General features: G+C 43.7%; 1 protein-coding gene across 4 annotated transcripts in view; it reads left to right on the forward strand.

Annotated features, from left to right (window-relative positions):
• The window catches only part of Pld1 (phospholipase D1), a 185,060-nt gene that overhangs the window by 137,581 nt on the left and 26,456 nt on the right, over positions 1–21,023 (forward strand). For all 4 annotated transcript variants that reach the window (XM_029475235.1, XM_021157476.2, XM_021157475.2 and 1 more), the window contains 5 exons: positions 529–657; positions 1,908–2,026; positions 3,392–3,505; positions 10,600–10,710; positions 14,424–14,512. In XM_029475235.1, the coding sequence (XP_029331095.1) occupies positions 529–657; positions 1,908–2,026; positions 3,392–3,505; positions 10,600–10,710; positions 14,424–14,512 (562 nt within the window). The remainder of the gene's footprint in view (positions 1–528; positions 658–1,907; positions 2,027–3,391; positions 3,506–10,599; positions 10,711–14,423; positions 14,513–21,023) is intronic.

Raw genomic sequence — 21,023 nt, forward strand, 5'->3', positions numbered from 1 at the left:
CTAAAAGTTGAAGCTTGGTGTCATGTACCTAGCTAACTGTGGGGCTGGAACATGGGCTGCCTATAGACCTTAGACTCGTGCTTTTGAGATGGGAAGGCCTGGGGCATCCACTGTATTGGTAAGGGAAGAGTGAGCCTGGGTCCTGTTGCCTCTGTTTGGGGTAGTCCATCCTCACCTGGCTGTAGTGTTTTCCTGGAGCCCCACCTGGGGAGTTCTCTCTTTATAATTTACTCTATGGGCCATTTCCCTGACCTGGTAGGCTTTGAGGGGAAGCTGCTCAGCTGCCAAGAATGTTAAATTCCATGGTATGATGATGACTCTGGTTAGGGCCGTCATTGCTACCTACAATGTCTCTTGTGAGGGTTGGCATACAACATCAGCCTACAATCCCTACAACCGACGCAGGCTGTCCTAGTGAGGGTTCAGGAAGAAAAGTGAGTGTGTTTTAAGAGTCTGATAAGGAATCAGAAGGTCCCTCTCTGGACCTACGCAGCTCTCAGTGTCTGAGCCAATGTTGCATGTTCACAGACACTGGCTCCATCCGCAGCGTGCAGACCGGAGTGGGAGAACTCCATGGGGAGACTAGGTTTTGGCATGGGAAGGATTACTGCAACTTTGTCTTCAAGGACTGGGTTCAGCTGGACAAACCTTTTGCTGGTGAGTATAGGGGTGGTGGTGGTGGCTGCAGCTTCTATTCTATTTTTCACTTTGGGGCATCTCAGAAGTGTGCATATGCATGAGCTAAAGGCTGTCTGTTTTGTTTATTTAAATTTTTATTTGCATGTATTTATTATATACAGTAATGCTCCATTATGATATTTTCATACATGTATATAAAGTACTTTGATTATACCCACCCCCATCTATTACCCTCTTTCCCCTTTCCCTTTCTCTTCCAACAAGAAACCTTTCTACTTTGTCTTTTGATGGTCAAGTGAGTTTAATTAGGTTTGCTTACAAGAGCATGGATAAGGAGTTACTCATAGGAACACAGGCGACTTACAAATGTCTATACCACTGAAGAAATAACTTTCCCTCCCTGGCCATTGACTACCTAAAGATTATCAATAAGTGCCTCAGAGTCTTTCCCTCCCTGGTCATTGATTACCTACAGATCTTCAGTAAGGGTCTCGGAGTCTCATTATTGTTTTATTTTTGTCTTTGAAATATTGGTTAAATTTTGGAGATCTGGGGCAGGAGAGATGGCTCAGTGGTTAAAAGCACCGACTGCTCTTCCGAAGGTCCTGAGTTCAAATCGCAGCAACCACATGGTGGCTCACAACCATCCATAATAAGATCTGATGCCCTCTTCTGGTACATCTGACAGCTACAGTGTACTTAGATATAATAATAAATAAATCTTAAAAAAATTTTTTGGAGATCGGATTTTGTCATACCCATATGAGTCTTTTATTGTGTTGATTAAAAAAAAAAAAAAACAACCAAACATTTTTAACCTCTAAATTTCCCAAAGGCATATTTTAGGGTAATAAACCAACATTCTCCATGAGAGGGTAGTCTTTTGATCATTTTCTTTTGTATTCAATCTCTTCATCTTCCTTCACTAGAGACATGTATCTTCGATAATGATTGTGCTCAGATGTCTAAAAGGGGGTCAGTATAGTATAGTATAGTACAGTATAGATAACCTGCTGTTATTTCCATAGACCCAAAAGAACATCCTATTAAGCAGGCAGGCTTGTACCAATTCACATCTTGCCTTGTCTCCAGATTAATATTGAGCAAATTGGAAGCATGTATTAGGGTCAGTAGAGAGGTAGAGGCATCATTGAAGATCTGTTTTCACTTGATCATGAATACCATGATCTCCTAGTTGAAATCAGAGTGTTTCTGTCCCTGTCACCAAACTTAAAGATGGGTCTTTGCTTGGCGTGCTTGCCGGGCAGATTTCATCGACAGGTACTCTACCCCCCGGATGCCTTGGCATGATATTGGCTCTGTGGTCCATGGAAAGGCAGCTCGGGATGTGGCTCGACACTTCATCCAGCGCTGGAACTTCACTAAGGTACTGATGTTTTTATGCCTTGGCCTACACGAAGAAGTGTGGTTTCTCCTGGCCAAGGAGAAGCTCAGAGGGTTGGCAGGAAAGGGCGCTGTGGCCATGTCTCTGACACCATCTATTGTTGAGGCTGTCATTCTTATAGTGCTGGGCTTCAGAATTTCATAGAAAAGGAAAACAGTTTGGGGGTATTATGATAGATAGCTTTGGATGCAGAGGGATAGAATTTAAGCCTTTGAACCTGGTAGACATACATGTTAATTATTTGTAGAGATCAGACCAGTAGACATCTATTATAGGGTATTGGTGTTTGTTTAAATGAGGGGCTCCAACTGTAAAGTCCCTTCCAGTCCTGGGCTGCCTGGCCTTGTGAGGGCACAGGAGTGTGGAACAGGCTCTGAGCAAGACAAGCAGGATGAAGCAGAGTTATCCCCTTTCTCTACATGGAACCCACTTACAAGCCGCCGTTGCTTATAACAGCAAGACCGGAACGTGCAGAAATCCAGTCAAGTCATTGGTGCTGTTAAGGGACCACAGCGTTACCTGAAGTAATGATGTCTGTCTCCTCTGATAATCTGGAAAAGAGAGTTAGTTGAGTTATTTCTGTGAACAACTTAGTCTATCAATTTACTTATCATTCATGTGAAAGTTACAATAAAATTGGTAGAGTTTTTTAAATACAAATTTGGAGGAAGATAAGTGAGTAAGCAAAGCAATATTGCTTTTAATCTACTGTACTGTCAAAAACAAAAACACTGCTAATATTCACAGTCAGCTTTTTTTTTTGTTTTTTTACTCCCATGCTCTGCTCCTGAGTGGATAAATGAACACAACACTCAAAAATAGTTTTAGATATAAAATCTTTTCCCAGAGAAAGTATTTCCGAATCACTCCTAATTGTTCAAGTACAGCAAGAATTAGTTAAGATGCTAATTAATAGTACTAAAGACAATGTTTTTGAGACAGGGTCTTACTGTGTAGGTCAGTCTGGGCCAGATTCAGGGTGACAGATGATCCCCTGAATTCCTGGGTAATATAAATCGAATGAGTCTTTATCCTATTTTACTATGGAGTTGTTTAAAATGAAACCATGCCTAATTACAGTGGCTAGACAGTTACAACATGTCCACAAAATAAGAATTTCATTTTCCCAATTATATGTCTTCATAACTGTGGATTGCACTGAATTCTCCTTTACATTATGAGCACAGTGGTAAAAGAAGGGAATTTGGACACAGAAAACAAGAACAACTTTCAGCTTTTAACTTACAAATGTCTATTAACAGTTTTTCTGGTTCGCGCTTCAAAGTTGGGACTAATGGGCCTCTTTTCTCATTCTGGTCATTCTTGAATTTGCCTTTTCTGTTCCAGATTATGAAGCCAAAATACCGCTCCCTTTCTTATCCCTTCCTGCTACCAAAGTCTCAAGCGACAGCGCACGAGTTGAGGTATCAGGTGCCAGGGGCCGTCCCCGCCAAAGTGCAGGTGAGCAACAAGCTGGGTGACATCACTGTGACTGGGCCAGCTTCCTGCAGCCTTCACTTCAGGTTTACCCCAAAGCATTTTCCCGTAGCCTTAACGGATCTGTGAAAGTTCGGTGTTGCATTTACTCTTAATGGGTTCAGTTCGCTATCTTTCCTGAACCCCTGTGTGTGTCTAACGAATGTATGTCCTCATAAAGGCCACAGTGCGGGGCATAGCTGTTCCCGTGATTCCTTGCGGGATGACGCCAGCCAGGTGTACACAGCGAACCATGGACTGGGGCTGCTTAATCACCAGGAATGAGGCAGAACTTGGAGTCTGGGAAGGGAGTTCTCATTCAATTGAATTTTAGTGCTTAATTAACCAAGTACCTTTTAGAGGCTCTTTAAAAAGAATAGGCAGTTGTTTAATGGAGTCACAACATTTTACAGCCTCCATTTCAACCATCTCAAATCACAAACAAGAAAACCCGTACTCAGTGGGACTCTGAGGGTTGTCCAGGGCCACCCATTACTGCGGGGTGGTTTGAAGCTCTGGCAAATGGCACTCTGTTGCCTCTCTTTATCAGTGGCTTCTTGTATGTCTTGAAGGTATGCAGACCGAATGCAGATGGACCACCTGTGTCATTGCCTCTGTACCACCAAAAGCACTTTTAAAGGCAGATACCCATCATCCTGTCTGCTGTTCATATCATCAGTGTGGCCTGACCTCATTCGAACAGGGATTCTAGTGAATATGCCTTTAAAATGAAGGGTCTGAATCTGTTAACTTTGCACTATGTGCAAGCACAGGTGTGGGCCTGGCAGAAATAACATATTACACCAGAGACAAAATAATACGATAGAATGAACAAGCCAGTCGAGGAGATAGCTCACTTGGTAATGGTGGATAAGGAGGATACAAGTTTGAGCCTTAGAACCCATGTAAAGGATTTAGGCATGGTGGTGCATGCTTATAATCCTTACGCTGGGGAGATGGAGACATAAGGATCCTGGGGACTCACTGGCCAGCCAACCTGGTGAGCTCCAGGGCAATAGAGATCCTTGTAGGTAGATGGCTCTAGAGCAACAATAAATACTCAGGCTTGTTCTGTGGCCTCCACAGGAATCAAACATCTGTGCATGGGTACCCACCCACACAAGGGCAATTCACCTGAACATCCACATGCAGGCAAACACATGAAGAAAGTGAAAAATGACAAACCACTTGAGAAAAGTGCCTGTGGTAGATTATGTAGTCATTCCAGTTTAAAAAGACACAGATACTTTACTTGGAGGCACAGCAAGCTATGCATTTGCATATACGTTGATGAATAGTTTTGAGCCTATTTCACTTGTTATACATGGATAAGGAGAATTTACTCATTCTGGGAGATGGAATTAGGATATTGGCATTAAGGAAAGAAAGCCCCAAGATTTAAGATTTGGACTTGCATTAGAATTGGTGCGGCCGTCATCTTAGCAAATCTAGCTTCTGTTGAGTATTGGTCAGACATGTACTCTTGATGGGCTGGTGAGATGGGGTGGGGTGGGGAGGGCGTGCTGCCAAGTCTGATGACTTTGAATTTGATATACTGCACTCACATGGTAGAAAAAGGGCCCTGCAGGTTGTCCTCTGTCCTTCACACTTCCCTGTGGCAAGTGTGTGCCCACACATATACACAGAGAAGTAAATATATGTTGAGGTATATATTAATCTGCTCTACACTTCCCAGTGGGTGGATGTGTCTCCTCTACACCTGCCCAAATGCTCTGGATTCCCGAAAGAAAGACACACACACACACACACACACACACACACACACACACACACACACACAGAGCTTTATATTTTAAATACCTTAAACAGCTCAGTGGTTGGGCCACTCTCTAACCCCACATGGCTAACACACATTCCTCTCTTATAGTCCTGAGTTCATACAGATTAAATCTATTTTATCTTTGCTGCCCTTGGACCCTGCTGGGCAGCCCTCCTGGGGCCACCTTGCCCCTGTACCTACATGCTGACTGTCTTACCTTCCTGGACTTTGCCAGCACGGTCTGTCTCCTACTCCCTCATCATGGTGGAATACCCTCTTCCTCCTCCTTGGTCCCTTCCCAAGAATCCTAAAGGTCCCATCTCCCTGTCTGTCCATTGGCCACCAGTAACTTTGTTGACCAGTCAACCAACTGGGGACAGTTCCTTTAGTCCTAGGTCTAGGACACTGCAAACAGGTTTTTGGGTAACATAATTAGCATGAGAACACAAGCCGCTACAAACATATATGAAAATTTAAAAATCTATATACTGCTGAGGTATTTTAGTCTATAGCAAGGCTCATTCAAATCATTCATTCACTGACTAAACAACTGTTTAAGGACCATATATTTATATAAGCATATGTTTAAACACCATCTGTTTACACTGTAAGTCAACATTTGCATCCTGAGAAAGGAGGACAAAATACAAACAAATGAACAACAAACAAACAAACAGCTTTTGCTGTCTCTGGAGACATAGTTTGCTGGGAGGAGAAAGCAGTGAGTTTGGAAAATTCTCTTGGCAACTCACTGGGATGCACTAAAAGTTTGCTAACAAGAAGGGGCAGAGCTGGGTCTCTTCCCTGAGGAATGAGGCCACCTGCTGCATACCACAGCCCTTAGAGCAGGTAATGTAGCTGGTGTGAGGCTAGCAGACGGTTCTGAAGGCCCTGGAAGCCCAGAAACCTTGAACTTGCCCATCACCTCTGCGCATATGCCTTTTACCAAGATTAACCCACAGCAGTGTGTCCTAAAAGGGCTTTTCCCTGTGGAATGCTGGTAAGGAGTTCAAATGGACTAGAGGTGCCTTTCTTATGCTAACGTGCTCTGGAGCCACTGAAGGACCTGCCTGCCTTGGGGGCATCTCCAAAGTGTATCCCACAGAAGATTTCTCACTTTATTCTCATCTGTTTCTGTCTGAATAGATGCTTTGGAGCTTGAGGCTCACACAGATAAATGAAGAGCTCTCTAGTGAAAGCCAGGACAACGAAGGTCTCCAAAAGTACTAATACCACTTTGGGGTTGAGCTAGGAATGAAATGAAGAGACATATACAATATCAAGGAAGACATAGGCTCACTGGAAATGAGGGGCAGGCAACTAAAATGAAAGATCATTAGTTAAATATCATTGATGTCCTCTCTACAAAGGAGTGTGAGTGTGCCATGCTTGGTAGGCCAGTCTGTGAGCTGAGGTCACCCCCGAGGAATGCTCCACAGCTCCTTGGTGTGTCTGTTCTGTGTGACACAAAATGTATCTGAGAGCGGCCGTGATAAAGGGGTGAAAAAGTTTGTTAAGCAGCACTTTCTGAGCGCAGGGCAATTGTCAGCCAAGTAGGGCCAGCTCATCAGACAGGAAAACACAGGGTGGTGAAGCATCAGCCACAGTGTTGAAGGCTCAGCAGATCATCCCAGCTACCCTGGGACCTCTTTCCTTCCCGGAAACCCTTAAGATGCATGTGAACCAGATCTTAGCTCCCTTCAGATCCTAAAGAGAATCTTTCACTCAGCGTCCTTAATAAATGAAGGGTGTAGTATTATATTAATCATCTTTTTTTCAACTCTACCTGATGTAGCTCAGAGCCCTCATAAAGCTCAAAGGCCTACAAACCCTGACTTTTAAAGTAGTTATACTGATTACTAAATAGCAGCCATTGCTAGAATTCGTGACGTGATAATTAAGCTCATTTTGGTGGATCTCAGAGAGCAAATAAAAATATGAAAATGAGTCAACATTATAGGTACAGCTGGGTGCATGGGTAGCTGTCAGAGAGTAGCTACTGGAGTCACAAGGACACCAAAGCAGAAAATGCATTATTCACGAACTCTTTAACTCCAGGATAATAGTTTCTTTTAACCTTCTAATCCTCAAACCTAGTATTTTTATAGTTAATTTTTCATCCTCTCAGTCCCTGGAGTGAGGATTACTTCCTGGCTATCTGAAGTTAATCCCATGAGGAGAGAGAATGAACTATCTCGTGTAAAGAGCCTATATTCAGTGTCAGCTCTGGACCCTGCCTTTGGGTTAGGACAACTCACTGCTCATCCTTTCTCAACACTTGTGCCCAGATCTAGGGCTATGCCCAGTGTGTCTGAAGCTCTGGGTTTGCTTCTCAGCATCCCATAAACCCAACGTGTCAGGACAAGCTGTAATCTCCGAAGTCAGGTGTGGGAGACAGGAAGATAGGAAATGTAAGGTTATCCTTGGCTACATAGGAAGCTAAAGGCTAGCCTGGGATATACAAGACCCTTTCTCAAAAAGTCATATATTTCATTTTGTAATTTTTGTGTTATTTTTCTTTTAGCGCTCTTTGCCTAACTAAAAAAGCCCAAGGCCTTGAGAAATCTGGAGTTGTTCAGGTTTTCAGCTTCCATAACTGTAGTACTGGAGAATAGACAGTCTAGATAAGCAGACACTTCAGAAATCTCCCTTTGCTTCATTTCTGTCCTTCCGTTCCCACCCGTGTTACTCCACCCTTCACCTCTTGTTTATTTTCGATAAACATTCATCTCTAAATCTTTTCCCAGAACCGTGGCTGTTTATTGCTTAAAGGCTGAAAGCAGGGATCTAGGCCAGTTCTGATTTTTCCATTTGCTTGTCTCATTCCTCGAAACACTAGGGATTGAACCGAGGTCCTTGGACATGGGAGACAATAGCTCTATCACCTCTCATTTTCCAGGGGACCCAAAGGGGGACAAAGCAGCAGCTGCCTGGCCGTTGTATTCACTAGTTTGTCTTCAAAGAATTCAGTGTTATGTTTTCAGAACTCCCACCCTCTCCTCTGCCATAGAAAGCCAAGATGACTTTGAGTTTCTGACCCTCCATCCCCTACCTCCAGAGTGCTGAGATTTCAGGGGTGTGCTGTTACTACCAGTTTATGTGGTTCTGGGGACAGAGCCCAGGGCTCTGCACAGCAGGCAATCATTACTGACTGAGTTATGGTATCAGCACTCTTAAGTGAGGTTTTAGAGCACAGTGTATTTAATAACATAGCAGAGAGGCCTCTTCTTACTTGTAAATAAGCATTATGATATCAACTACGAAGAGGTCGGTTCTCCGGTCAAGCCCTGCTGCATACTAGCTGTCAACCTTGAGGAAACTGCTTCACCTCTCTGCACACATTTTCTCCTTTTATAAATCAGAGCTAATAATACTGTCTACCCACTCCACGGAGCCAGTAATGGACAGCGATGGGTAGAGACGCTAATTCATGCAAAGCACTAAAAAGGCCAGGAGGCTCTGTATAGTTCCATGGACACAGTGCTGACCTAGCACTCATTGAGGTCTGGGTTTTATCCAGACAACCACATAATCCCTAAAGAAAACCGACTTCCTCTCTCCCAGGAGAGATATCTGCCAATATCACCTCAGCTTTGTGAGTGGTAATACCCTACCACCACCACCACCATGTAGGACGTTGTTTGGCCTTGGTCTTGTGCATGTTATCACAGACAGTGTGAATTCATATCTGCAGCTGCTCTTTGGTGTGAGAAAGACACAGATGTTCTGTTTAGGACCTAGCACTCAACAGTCCAGCATATGGCTCTCACTCACAAATAGACTAGCAGCACTAAGTGGACATAGTAGGTCTCAAACAAAAATAAAAACACCCACATGAAACTAGAAGGGAAGTGAGGATAGGGGAGGGACTGGAGGGAGGGAATGAGGGGTGGACTTGATCAAATCATATTATCTGCATATAGGAAATTCTCCACCAATTAAGCAAACAGCCTGGTGGTTCACTGCAATAATCCTAGCACTGGGGAAGTAGAAGCAGAAGGAACAGAAGTTCAGAGTCAGCCTTTTCCACATAATGAGTTCAAATCCAGTTGTGGCAACTGGAAAAGGCTCCTCTGTGTTCCACCAGTGTCTGCACTTTGATAATTCCTCTAGTGCGGTGAGTGCATGCTGTGACCCTTTGATACAGTTCAAGTTGTGGTGACCCCCCCCCACCACCATAAGATCATTTTCATTATTATGTTATAACTGTAATTTTGCTACTGTTATGAATCTTAATGTAAATATATGATACATAGGATATCTAGTATGGGATCCCTGTAAGAGAGTTGATTGCCCGATTCTTCTGTGAGGATATGCAGTTGTTTATGAAGAACCAAGGTATATGCACTAAGGGCTTACTATATGTAAATGTCATAGTTGAAAATACTGGAAGGAAGGGCAAACGAAGGTCATTCAGTGTTGAGAAAGCTTCGAGATGTCTCCACTGTCCCTGTCCCAACCCTGCTGTACACAGCCACAGTCTGCTCTGCATCATCTCTGATTTGATCTGCCATGGCTCAAATGCACCCTCTAATGCTGGCATCATTAGTAAACAGTTACATTACATACTGTTTATTAGGCTTGAGGCTTGTTGATACACATTTCACAGTCATTAGTCTCTGCCCTGTATCAAGGGCATTGACCTGAATGCATATACAGTTGAAGGACTTCATAGAAAAAGAGGACAATGTCATGTTAATTGCAGTGGCCTAAATAAGTCTTCGAAATATCCACTGTAGGAACCACAAGGTAAGTCTTCACATTTTGAATGAAAGCAAGGCTGGATGGAGGACTGATGTTTTTGTTTGCTCTTCTGTTACTATGATAAATTACGCGGCTTACAAAAAAAGTGGGGGAAGGGGGAATCTGTTTATTATCCAGGGAAGCCTAAACAAGAACTGAAGCAGGAACCATGGAAAAACATTGCTTGCTTACTTCCTGGCTCACATTCATGCCTTTTTAATACAGCTCAGGCCCACTGGCCTAGGTATGAGACCTAGGTATGAGACTGCTTACATTAAGGCGGGCCCTTGTACATCAATTAGAAATCATGAAAATGCTCAACAGGGCAATCTGATGGAGGTAGTTTTCAATTGAAGTTCATTCTTCCCAGATGTGAACAGCTGACAAGGTTAGCCATCACTAGGGTGCTTTCTGGATGTGCTCTAACTCTTCCTTGGACCACATGGGACTCAAACCTCTACAGTCCTTGGTTTAGAAGGAGTGACTTCATTGCATCAGTACAGATAGTATCATCTCTGTGTCTGATGTACGCTTCTTGCTGATCGCTGTCTTGTAGTTGCTCCGATCTGCTGCTGATTGGTCTGCTGGTATAAAGCACCATGAGGAATCTATCCACGCTGCCTACATCCATGTAATAGAGAACAGCAAGCACTACATTTATATTGAAGTAAGTATGTCAGTGGATCAATTACAGAGGAACCTGCCTTCTCACGTGCCGTAGTTCCTACTGTTATGATAAATACCATAACCCAAAGTAATTTGGAGCAAGGGAAGACTTTATTTGGCTTACATTTCCATGTCACAGTTTCTCATTGAGGGAATTCAGGAAATGAAGTCGAGCCCATGGAGAAACGCTGCTTACTGGCTTACTTCCCATGGCTGGCTCAGCGTGCGTTCTTACACCACTCAGGACTATCCACCTAGGGATGCAATGTGGCAATGCTCCTAATGGGCGGGGCCCTCCCATATCAATCATGAATCAAGAAAATGTTCCAAGGATTGATTTGCTAGCTGATGGGTAATCTAATGGAGGCAGTTCTCAATCTGGGCTCCTCTTTCCAGATAACTTTAGTTTGTGTCACGTTGTCAAAACACTAGTCAGAATACCAAGTATTATATAAGACTGTAGGGGCCCCAGTTCAGGATTCTGTACTAATAAGCATGAATTGAGTTATGATGGGTTCCAGAGAAGTACTAATTGAGGTGATCTCCCAGCATGACTGAATTCACTTTGTATGACCTAACTCAAGACTCTAATGGAGCCTTACAAACCCTTGCACTAACATATGCCAGCTTAAGTATACCCTATACTCTTCAGTATAGCCCTAGCTTGTATGTGAGAGTCTTCATTGGCTATGGTTAGGGTGTCTATGATGAGGCATGTGCTGTTTCAGGAGAGTGCACCTTTGCACACAAAGATAATCACGCAGTAGACCAGGCACCCCTGCTGTGGGATCTTGGAGTGGGGGAAGGCAGGGGAATGACATGGGAATGGGAAACGGGAGGATGTTAGAGCTGAGGGATGCTACTCATGGTCAAGTGTTTTCAGACTCCAGACTGTTCAGAGTCCATGAGAAAATCTGAGAACATCAAGTTTAGTGTGGGAACTTTAACTGAACTTCAAAGTAGATACGGAAATAGTAAAAAGCCCTTGGAACATGGAAAAATTCCCAATAATGGGAGACACGTAAACCAAACCCAAAGCTCCCTCCTTTAGCCTGGTTTTCTTTTTCACACTGAATAAAAATAGAGTGTTTAGCCAAAAGTTAATTGTTGGAAAAACATCTGAGCCCCGTTTTCCCTCCCCTGGAGCCCTGCTCTTCTTCCCTTCCTGAGAGTGGCAGTTGATTAAGGCCCATCAGCAAACAATCGTGCTTTACTTATTTCTCAGACCTGGAGAAAGACAAAGCTCATTAAAAACATTGCAGGCTGCTGTGCAGCCTCTCACATGGGATGCCGTGACAGATAAAAGGCATGAGTGGGAACATCAGTTCAGTCTGCTCTGGAGTTTAGTAAGACATTTGTTATCAACTGCAGGGATGAAACTGTGGTTGCAAAAAAGCACCAACACCAGTACATTAGTTATGCTTCTTGCTGCTGTGGTAAAATAACTGGCAAAAGCAATTAATGTAGAAAGGGTTTACTTTGGCTTACAGTTCTGAAGGGTACAGTCCATCATAGCCGGGGCACCAAGGCAGCAGGAGCGGCACACAGCTGGGAAGCAGGGTGATGGATACAGGTGCTCAACTCTCCTTCTGTTTCATCAGTCTGGGACCCCAGTGTACAAAATGATGCTGTACACATTTAGGGTAGGTCCTCCCACTTCAGTTAACCTAGTCTAGATGCACACTCACAAACAAGCCCATGGATTTGTTTCCTTGGTGATTCTAAATTCCATCAAGTTCACCATCATGCCTATTACAAGCTGCTTTTCTTTCTCAGGCTAGCATAGGATTGAGTAAGGTCAGCAATGCTGTGTAGGCGTACATGGCTGTTGACCGTTTTCTGGATGATATTCATCAGGGTAAACAGTCATCATTTACCTTAATCAGGAGGAAAAGAAGGAAGGAAGGAGGAGAGGAAGGAAGGGAAGGGAAGGGGAGGGAAGGGAAGGGAAGGGAGGGAAGGGGAGGGAGTGAAGAAGGGCTTGTGGCAGTTTGTCAGACTGTTCTTACAGATGCTGATGCATGCTACCCTGCCAATGCATGCTACCCTGCCAATGCATGCTAACCTGCCAGTGCATGCTAACCTGCCAGTGCATGCTAACCTGCCAATGCATGCTAACCTACCAATGCATGCTAGCCTTCTTTGTAGCATTTGTTTGCATCATATTCTCAAATGAGGCTCTGCACTTGCCTTCTTCCATTTTGTCTTCTGGAGGCATTGTGCCTCTCTGTGCCCTGCTACATAAAAGCGTGTGCACTCATACACAGGGTACGGCTGTCAAAGGATGCAAATTAACTTCAAGTTATTACTTGAGATGATTAGAAAATATTATTTCTTGAAGAAGGATTTTGTTAGATATTACAGTTGTATTGCAACAATCTGGATTCTATTCCAATTGGCAGTATGCATAATATTTATTTGTTGTTTTCAACATTCCTTTATGCAGCAATAAGACCTTTTGTATCATTAGGATAATAGTGTGGCCATTTTCTAACAATAGTGTTGAAGAATGTCTTATAGATCTATGAATTACAGAAGTACTTAAAATGAAAACTTTTTTTCTTTCTACCAAATTGGTTTACTTATATATATATATATTCAAAAGAGATTTGAGAGCTGGGGACATGACTCCCTGGGAGAAGTCCTCCCCATATAAGCTTGAAGGACGAGAGTTCAGATCTAGCAGCCACAATATGCTAGATGAACACAGAAGCCTGCTATCACTTGGAAAGTGGAAACAGGAAATCCCTATAGACACTGGCTAGCTGGACTCGTCACGTGGGCAGTTCTGGACTCAGCTGGGAGCCCTTGCCTTAGTTAATAAGATGGAGAGAGATGAAGGGAGACTCCTGAGCTCAGCCTGGAACCTCCCCAAGCACGCATGGGCACCCTCGCCAGCCCGAATGCATGTACCCATACCATGTATGCTTGTGCATAGACCACACATAGACATATATCCCACAGGGAAAAAAGTCTTTGGAAGAGATTTGAAACTGCTTAAAATAATAGTTCAGAGACAGGAGACAAGGTGAAAGTAAGTGCTAGGAAACATTGCAGAGAACCTGGACAAAATGAACAGGACCCTGGCCAGGCCCCATAGTAAAAAATAACAGGGGCTGGAGAGATGGCTCAGTGGTTAAGAGCATTGACTGCTCTTCCGCAGGTCCCGAGTTCAAATCCCAGCAATCACATGGTGGCTCACAACCATTCGTAATGAGATCTGATGCCCTCTTCTGGGGTGTCTGAAGATAGCTATAGTGTACTTACATATAATAATAAATAAATCTTTTTTTAAAAAAAGAAAGAAAAAGAAAAGGAAAAATAACAGCCCAAAACAGGACGCTTGCCAGTGCAGACCTTCTAATCATACGCGTGTTCACAGTGTAAGTCAGAAGGAAACCTAATTGGGAAATGTCCTCAGCCTTCTAAGAATGTAGTTTCAACATCTGCGTTAGGAAAGTCACATAGCCCTCCACTTGAGAACGATGTGAGAAGCACTGGATGATGTAATAATGCACATGAGACCTGGGGCCCGATGGCACTTCCCATATTCTGAGCCATTTTGTTTCTTTGAAAGGTTCAGTGGCCTGGACATCCCCATGTGAGCCATTTTTAAATACTCACTATAGTGTTTGTCCCCCCTGTCCCCATATGCTGTAGGGTATCTATCAGAGAAACCAAGACCTTACACAAGTGTCCTACTTTTTTTCACAGAACCAATTTTTCATAAGCTGTGCTGATGATAAAGTTGTGTTCAACAAGGTGGGAGATGCTATCGCCCAGAGAATCCTGAAAGCCCACAGGTAAGGTTGGCCTTTGAACAGAGTTTGAGCTAAACGACTGTAGCTGCTCTGGCTTCCCTGTAGATGTGGTTCCCGAAAGCTTGTGTGGAAAGTGGCCTCGTCCTGGGTGTCTTGTGACAGTCTGAGAAATGTCCAGTCTATCTTGGTGGGAATGTGGAGTTTCTAGGATAGTCAGCTCCCTGGCCTGCCCTTTCCCCACACACGAGGTTCGTGTCTGATTTATTTAATGGCAGATAGTGAACTATGCCTGAACAAACAAAGCAAAGCAGACAGAAAAATTTGCCATAGTTATATTTAAATGCTTGTTTCCCTGTGCCATATCTCTTTGGCTCATGGAATTATGACAGTTTTATTTTGGTCATAACCATAGAGTATGCAACCCACCCAAAAAAACCAACAGTTCAACAGCTTAGTGTATGTACTTACAGAGTAACTATCACTTGACTTGTTTTGTTATGTTTATTTTAATAATAACAATATTATTTTGTGTGTTTGTGTTTCTGTGTGTGTGTAGAGGCACACACATGCCTACCAAGCTATCTTGCTGTTCTAATGTTTTGAGGTTTTGTTTTGGTTTGGTTTGGTTTTGGTTTTGTCTTTTAGTCTTATCTCTAAATATTTGTGTCTCTTAATCACTTCGAGCTATTTCTGCATTTGTGTGAGTTAGCAGTCCACCTTCCTGGTGTGGTTGTAACTATAGATTTTCCCCAGCACCATAGATTGACGAGGACTCACTTCTCTGTGGCCATACCACTGTGAATGCATCCAGTGTGGTGTGAAGAGACTTTCCTTCCCTAGCTGAATTGTTTTGGCCTCTGGGAGTAATTTTTTTTTTGTTGTTTTTTTTTTTTTTGTTTTTTTTGTTTTTGTGGCTAATTTGAGCTCTATGTAAATGTCACAAAGCGAACAGAGTCACACCTCACCATTAAAGACTTTGAATCCATGCAGTGAAAAATATCATGTTTATATACATTTGGAGATGAAACCATTTTTCCTTTTTTCATATCATATGTGGGGATTTTATACTGAATGACATCTTAATGGTAGCTATCAATATCCTATCTCTTCTTCATAACTCCTTGTGAAAGGGTCTTACAGCTGCAGATAATCAATAGATCGCATGCTATTACTTCCTGTCCTTGTTGCTGTGACAGAATCCCTGACAGAAGCACCAGAGGAGGAGAGGTTGCTGTATCTCAGAGCTTGATGGTACCATCCATCACAGTGGGGAGAGCACAGCAGGGTGGGAGCTGGCTGGTTGGCTGAGTTACATCTGTAGTCAGGAGGCCTGCCTGAATGCTAATGTTCAGCTCCTTTGCTTCCCTTGTTCTAACTCAGCCCAGGGCCCCAGGGCCATGGGATGGTGCTGCCTTCATTTAGAGCAGTATCTTCATGTTAATTGAGCTAATCTTGTAACTCTCCCCCCTGAGACCCCAGCAATCAGACTCTTAGGAGATTCTAGACCTTATCAAATTTCAGTCGCTATTAACCCTCACACTTGTCCAGGCTACTTGTCAGCAATAGGCAACAAATGGTTTTGAGCTCTCGTCTCTGGAATTCTGATGAACTAACCATTTCCTGATAGCATGTAAATACAATCCACAGATGCTTGGGGAGACAGACATGCTTTAGAATGTTGTTAGTATGTCAGACAGAGTAGGAAGGCAAAGGACTTCCTCAGTCAAAAAAGGTATGTCCAAGAGAAAGATTGAACTTAAAAAAAATTCAAGACTGATGTTTAAATAAAATGATTATAAGCCAGGCATTGTGGTAAACGCTCTTAATCCCACCATGTAAGCAGAGTTCATGGCCAGCCTGGTCTACATAGTGAGTTCTAGGATAGCAAGGGCTATGCAAAGAGACCTGTCTCAACCCCCCCCCCAAAAAAAACAGAAAAAAAAACCCCAAGGATTTCTTCTATCTATCTATCTATCTATCTATCTATCTATCTATCTATCTATCTATCTACACTGTGTGCCCAGTCAGATGCTTCTGTGCTCCCAGCACCAGGCTGAACATTCTATAGTTTTTGAAGCATGTGGCCTCTGGGGATGAACTCAGGCCAGGCCATCATGCCTACAGCACAAGTACCTTGCTGACTGAGCTGTCACCTCAGCCCTAGAACATTTTTCTCTACCATTTCAATTTGCATCTAAAATGTTGAAATATTCCTAAAATTCTAGCACTTTTGAGCAGGAAGGAACTCCAGTGTGTTCTGATTACACATTTCCCAGTAGTCCTGTGAGCTGAGTCTCAAGGTAAGAGAGTCATAAGAGCATGGAAGGGCAGTGCCATCTCTGGCTATTATACCTTCTGTTCACCAGATAACTTGAAGTCTGTGGGCTGGTTTTCTTGGGCCTGGCCACGACAGAACTTGAGTCTTTCAGGCTCCTGCAGGGGGTAGAGGCATGAGGGCTGAGCCTTTGTCTTTCTCTGTAGATTTCCTTTGCCAAAGACCCATCCTTAGCAACTACCCTGGTTTAGTGTTTGGACATGGGCTAGCCTAGAGCACAAAGCAGCTGGGAAGTGTCAGTAGACTGCCAGGTCTGACCAAAGACCATAGGCCCTCAGCCAGGTCCTTCCCACCTCTGGTGGTTCCGAGTCCCCATGCTGCCCCTCTGCTAGGCGGCCTCAGTTTTATTCCAGCATTGGAATGAAGCCTCACCCCAGTCCCTCAGAGCCACTCACCTCCTTTACTGTAGTCATCCTTCTTCACAGAAATGGGATCCTGCTAGGTCTCTGTGATGTCACCCATGACCTTGAGTCTCAAGCCTATACTCAGTCCACTGTGATGGAAGAGAAGCCTGGGGAGTTGCTGCAGAGAACATGCTTGCTCTAATCCATGAACCAGTCTCAGAATTGAAACCAGCTCCCAACCCACTTGAAACATGCCCTTGACAATTCAAATGTGTCTAGGGTAGGCAGAATAAATCATGACCCTCTGACTCAAGCTATCTCTTTTATACCTTTGCTGAGTAACCCAAGGGATAGGATAATCCCCTTCTGGTGGAAAAAGAAATATTTTAAAGCACTGTGGGTCATAAATTAATGGTATCTGGGGACTATCTCAGGTCTCCGCCTATTTTGACATCCCTGCTTTGGAAGAAAGCCAGGTGAGAGGAGTGTGCCTCTCACATGACTATTACCAGAAACTTGATATACAGTGAAAATGGGCAGTTGACTTCATGTGTCTGCTAATACTGAACTGCATTGAAAACTAGTCTACTAAGCCACCTTTAAAACATGCAGCTTTAAAAGCTGTTTAACCTTTCATGATGGCTCTTACAACTCTTGGGGGCGGGGGTTCCGGTCAATGCCTGCTATGGACAGAAGCTAACTGTGTTCTGTCCCTGGGGACCTTGGGCACTCTCCTGCCCTGTTATCCACAGACACAGGCCTCCAGTCTGTCAGTTTGTTTTCCTAGTGTTGTTTCTTCAGAAACAAAAATAAGAATGATGGCTATGATAGCAGTTAGGTGATAAAGCGCTAGTTAATGTGACATTATTATAGAATTCCTGGGCCGTCCATCATCTGTAAACAGACTACACACTCTAAGGCAAGAGTATAGAGTCATAACTGCTAAATCAAATTCTTATTTGTGCTAGAAACAGAGACTCCTAGAAAAAAAGTTTAATGATCTGTATTTTAAATTGTTAGGTACAAAATGTAGAATAAAACTTGCTTTAAAAAAAGAAAATTAGCTGGGTGTGGTGGTGCCCGCCTTTAATCCCAGCACTTGGGAGGCAGAGGCAGGCAGATTTCTGAGTTCGAGGCCAGCCTGGTCTACAGAGTGAGTTCCAGGACAGCCAGGGCTACACAGAGAAANCCTGTCTCGAAAAAAAAAAAAAAAAAAAAAACCAAAAAACAAAAAAAAAATCTTTTTAATTAAAAAAAATCTTTCCTTTTGCTCCCAGGCACTGGCTCCTAACTGACTTCCTCTGCCTCTGGGTGACCAGCTAGGACTGTAGTGAATTCCTCTTTCTGCTGGACTTTTATATTCCCTTTTAAAACAGTTTTATTGCATGTGTGTGTGTGCATGTGTGTATGTGTGTATGTGTGTGAAGTCACACACATGCCACAGGACATGAGTAGTGATCAGAGGACAACTTGTTGGGGTTGGTTCTCTTTTCACCACGTGGCTCTCAGGGTCCACGTGGGTTATCAATCACCTTTATCCACTGCACCATCTTGCTTGAGATGACACACCTCAAAGCATCATGAAACTGCCCTGTCAGTTCAGGTTTGCTTTGTCCTGGGCTATGCTGCTGTCTGCCCTGTCACTCTGGGGTGATAAGAAAGCTTTACATTTCATTTTAATTGAATTAAAATGCTAGAGAGTCATTTTTGAGTCTTTTTTTTATTTTTGTGAATGACTTCATTCAATCTTCAACCTTGTGGGGCTGGACATAAAGCCTCTCACCCTAGAGAGGATGCAGCTGAGACTAAGTGAGCCACACAAGACCATTAATAGGGGAACTAGGTCTCAAACCCTGTCTCTGAGTACTGTGAAATGTCTCCCATAGGCTCATAGGTCTGAACACGTGGACCCCCTACCATTGGTGTTGTTCGGGGTTGTACGTCCTTTAGGCAGCAGAACCTCACTGGAGGAAGTGGGCCATTGCTTGTAGGAGCTAATGTGATGGTGCTATTTGCTTGAGACAGAGTTTCTTGTAGTCACGGTTAACCTTGATATCACTTATAGCCAAGAATGATCTTGAATTTCTGATCCTCTTCTCGCCATCCCTCAAGCCTGGGGATTACAGTCATGTGATTCCAGGGCTGAATTATGCAGTGATGAGAATCGAACCCAGGGCTTTGTGCATACTAGGTAAGCACTCTGTCATGTGAGCTAATCTCCAACACAGACCATGGAGTTTTATAGCCTGGCCTTGTGTCTTGCCCATTCTGTTTTCTGACAAAGGAGACAATGTGGCTAACAGCCTTAGATTCCTGCCACCATGCCCTCCCCACTCATGATGGACTATGGGCCCTCATTACTGTCAGCAAAAATAAGTCATTCCCTTAAGAAGCCTTTTCTTAGGTGTTTGGTCCAGCAACAAGAAACGTAACTAAGTCACTGGGACTTTAGCCTCTGCTCTTCATCACCGAGTTCGAAGCTTCCCTTGTGTCTAAGGAAGTACACACTTTTGATAAGCTTTCAAAAAAGCTAAGAGAGGTACTTCATTTAAAACACACACACACACACACACACACACACACAAATATTATGTTTCTTAAAGTAATTACTTGGTGGATAAAATTTCTTTTGGTTGGAGGAGATCTCCATCCTGTAATTTTCATATCCTATAATTTTGTGCTGTGGGAAGGCATGCCTGGCTTGGTGTAGCGGTGTGCTGAAGGGTTCGAGCTGCAGTTATCAGACAAAGAAGGGAGCACATGTTTGGTATGACAAGTTCAGGCTCTGCTTTTTCCTGTGGGCTATCATCTTCCCAGCTTCAGACAAGGTTTGGAGAAGAGGTTACATCAGGACACAGATGACTACAAATCCTGGCAGGGGAGGCTTTGTTTGAGATCATTTTATTGCTTTTATTTTATTCCAAAACAATCTTATAAATGGTCCTCTCAGCCTCTGGGTATAAAAAGGAGCATAAGGCTGGGGCCAGCAAACATTTTGAGCCTGAGTTTGTGTCCTATCTGGGGTTGGAAGAGAACAGTTGCCTTAATAAATGGTTTATAGGGTCTCATTTGGGGTTATGTCTTGGCAGAGGTTATCAAGCCTGGGGTAAGGTTGAAGTCAGATGTGCTGGGCTAACCCAACCCTCTTACATGTCAAAGCCTGCCATTTTCAAAAGACAAGTAATGAACAGACTTCTATGTGTTTGGGTACAACACAGTCTGTCATAGCCCACATGGCCTTTTGTATAGTAGGTAAATATCAGGGTTGAGTTGAGTGGACATTTCTAGCATACCAGTAGATTTCAGCCAAGGCCCTCATCTATACATAAGAACAGGACAGGGCAGAGAGATGCATTGCATCTTTGAAGATTCTCTAAACACAAAATGAAAAGGGGTATGTCCCGAGAGACTTCAGATCTGAGTCCAGCAGAACCCATCCCACCACAGTCTAAAATGTGCCAAGGAGTCCCACATGCGACTTCTCTCTTTCTGACAGCATTCATCATTGCTGCCCTGTCTGTTTCCTCAGTGCCTCCCCATTCAGGGTGCTGAGCCTCCTACCCTGACTGTTCATTGATGCAATGACTGCTCATTGCTACAGAAGCTTCTCTGGGGTTCCTTCAGGTCCTGAGACCCAACCTTGAGCTGATGCTATTTCTCCGGCCTGCCCTCCATGCAGCAGAGAGCTCGGGCATGAGGGAAGAGGCATTAAGAAGAAGAGGATTACGCCGGGCGTGGTGGCGCACGCCTTTAATCCCAGCACTCGGGAGGCAGAGGCAGGAGGATTTCTGAGTTCCAGGACAGCCTGGTCTACAAAGTGAGTTCCAGGACAGCCAGGGCTATACAGAGAAACCCTGTCTCGAAAAACCAAAAA

Source organism: Mus caroli, chromosome 3 (genome assembly GCF_900094665.2).
Source record: "Mus caroli chromosome 3, CAROLI_EIJ_v1.1, whole genome shotgun sequence".
In the NCBI taxonomy this organism is placed as follows: Eukaryota; Metazoa; Chordata; class Mammalia; order Rodentia; family Muridae; genus Mus; species Mus caroli.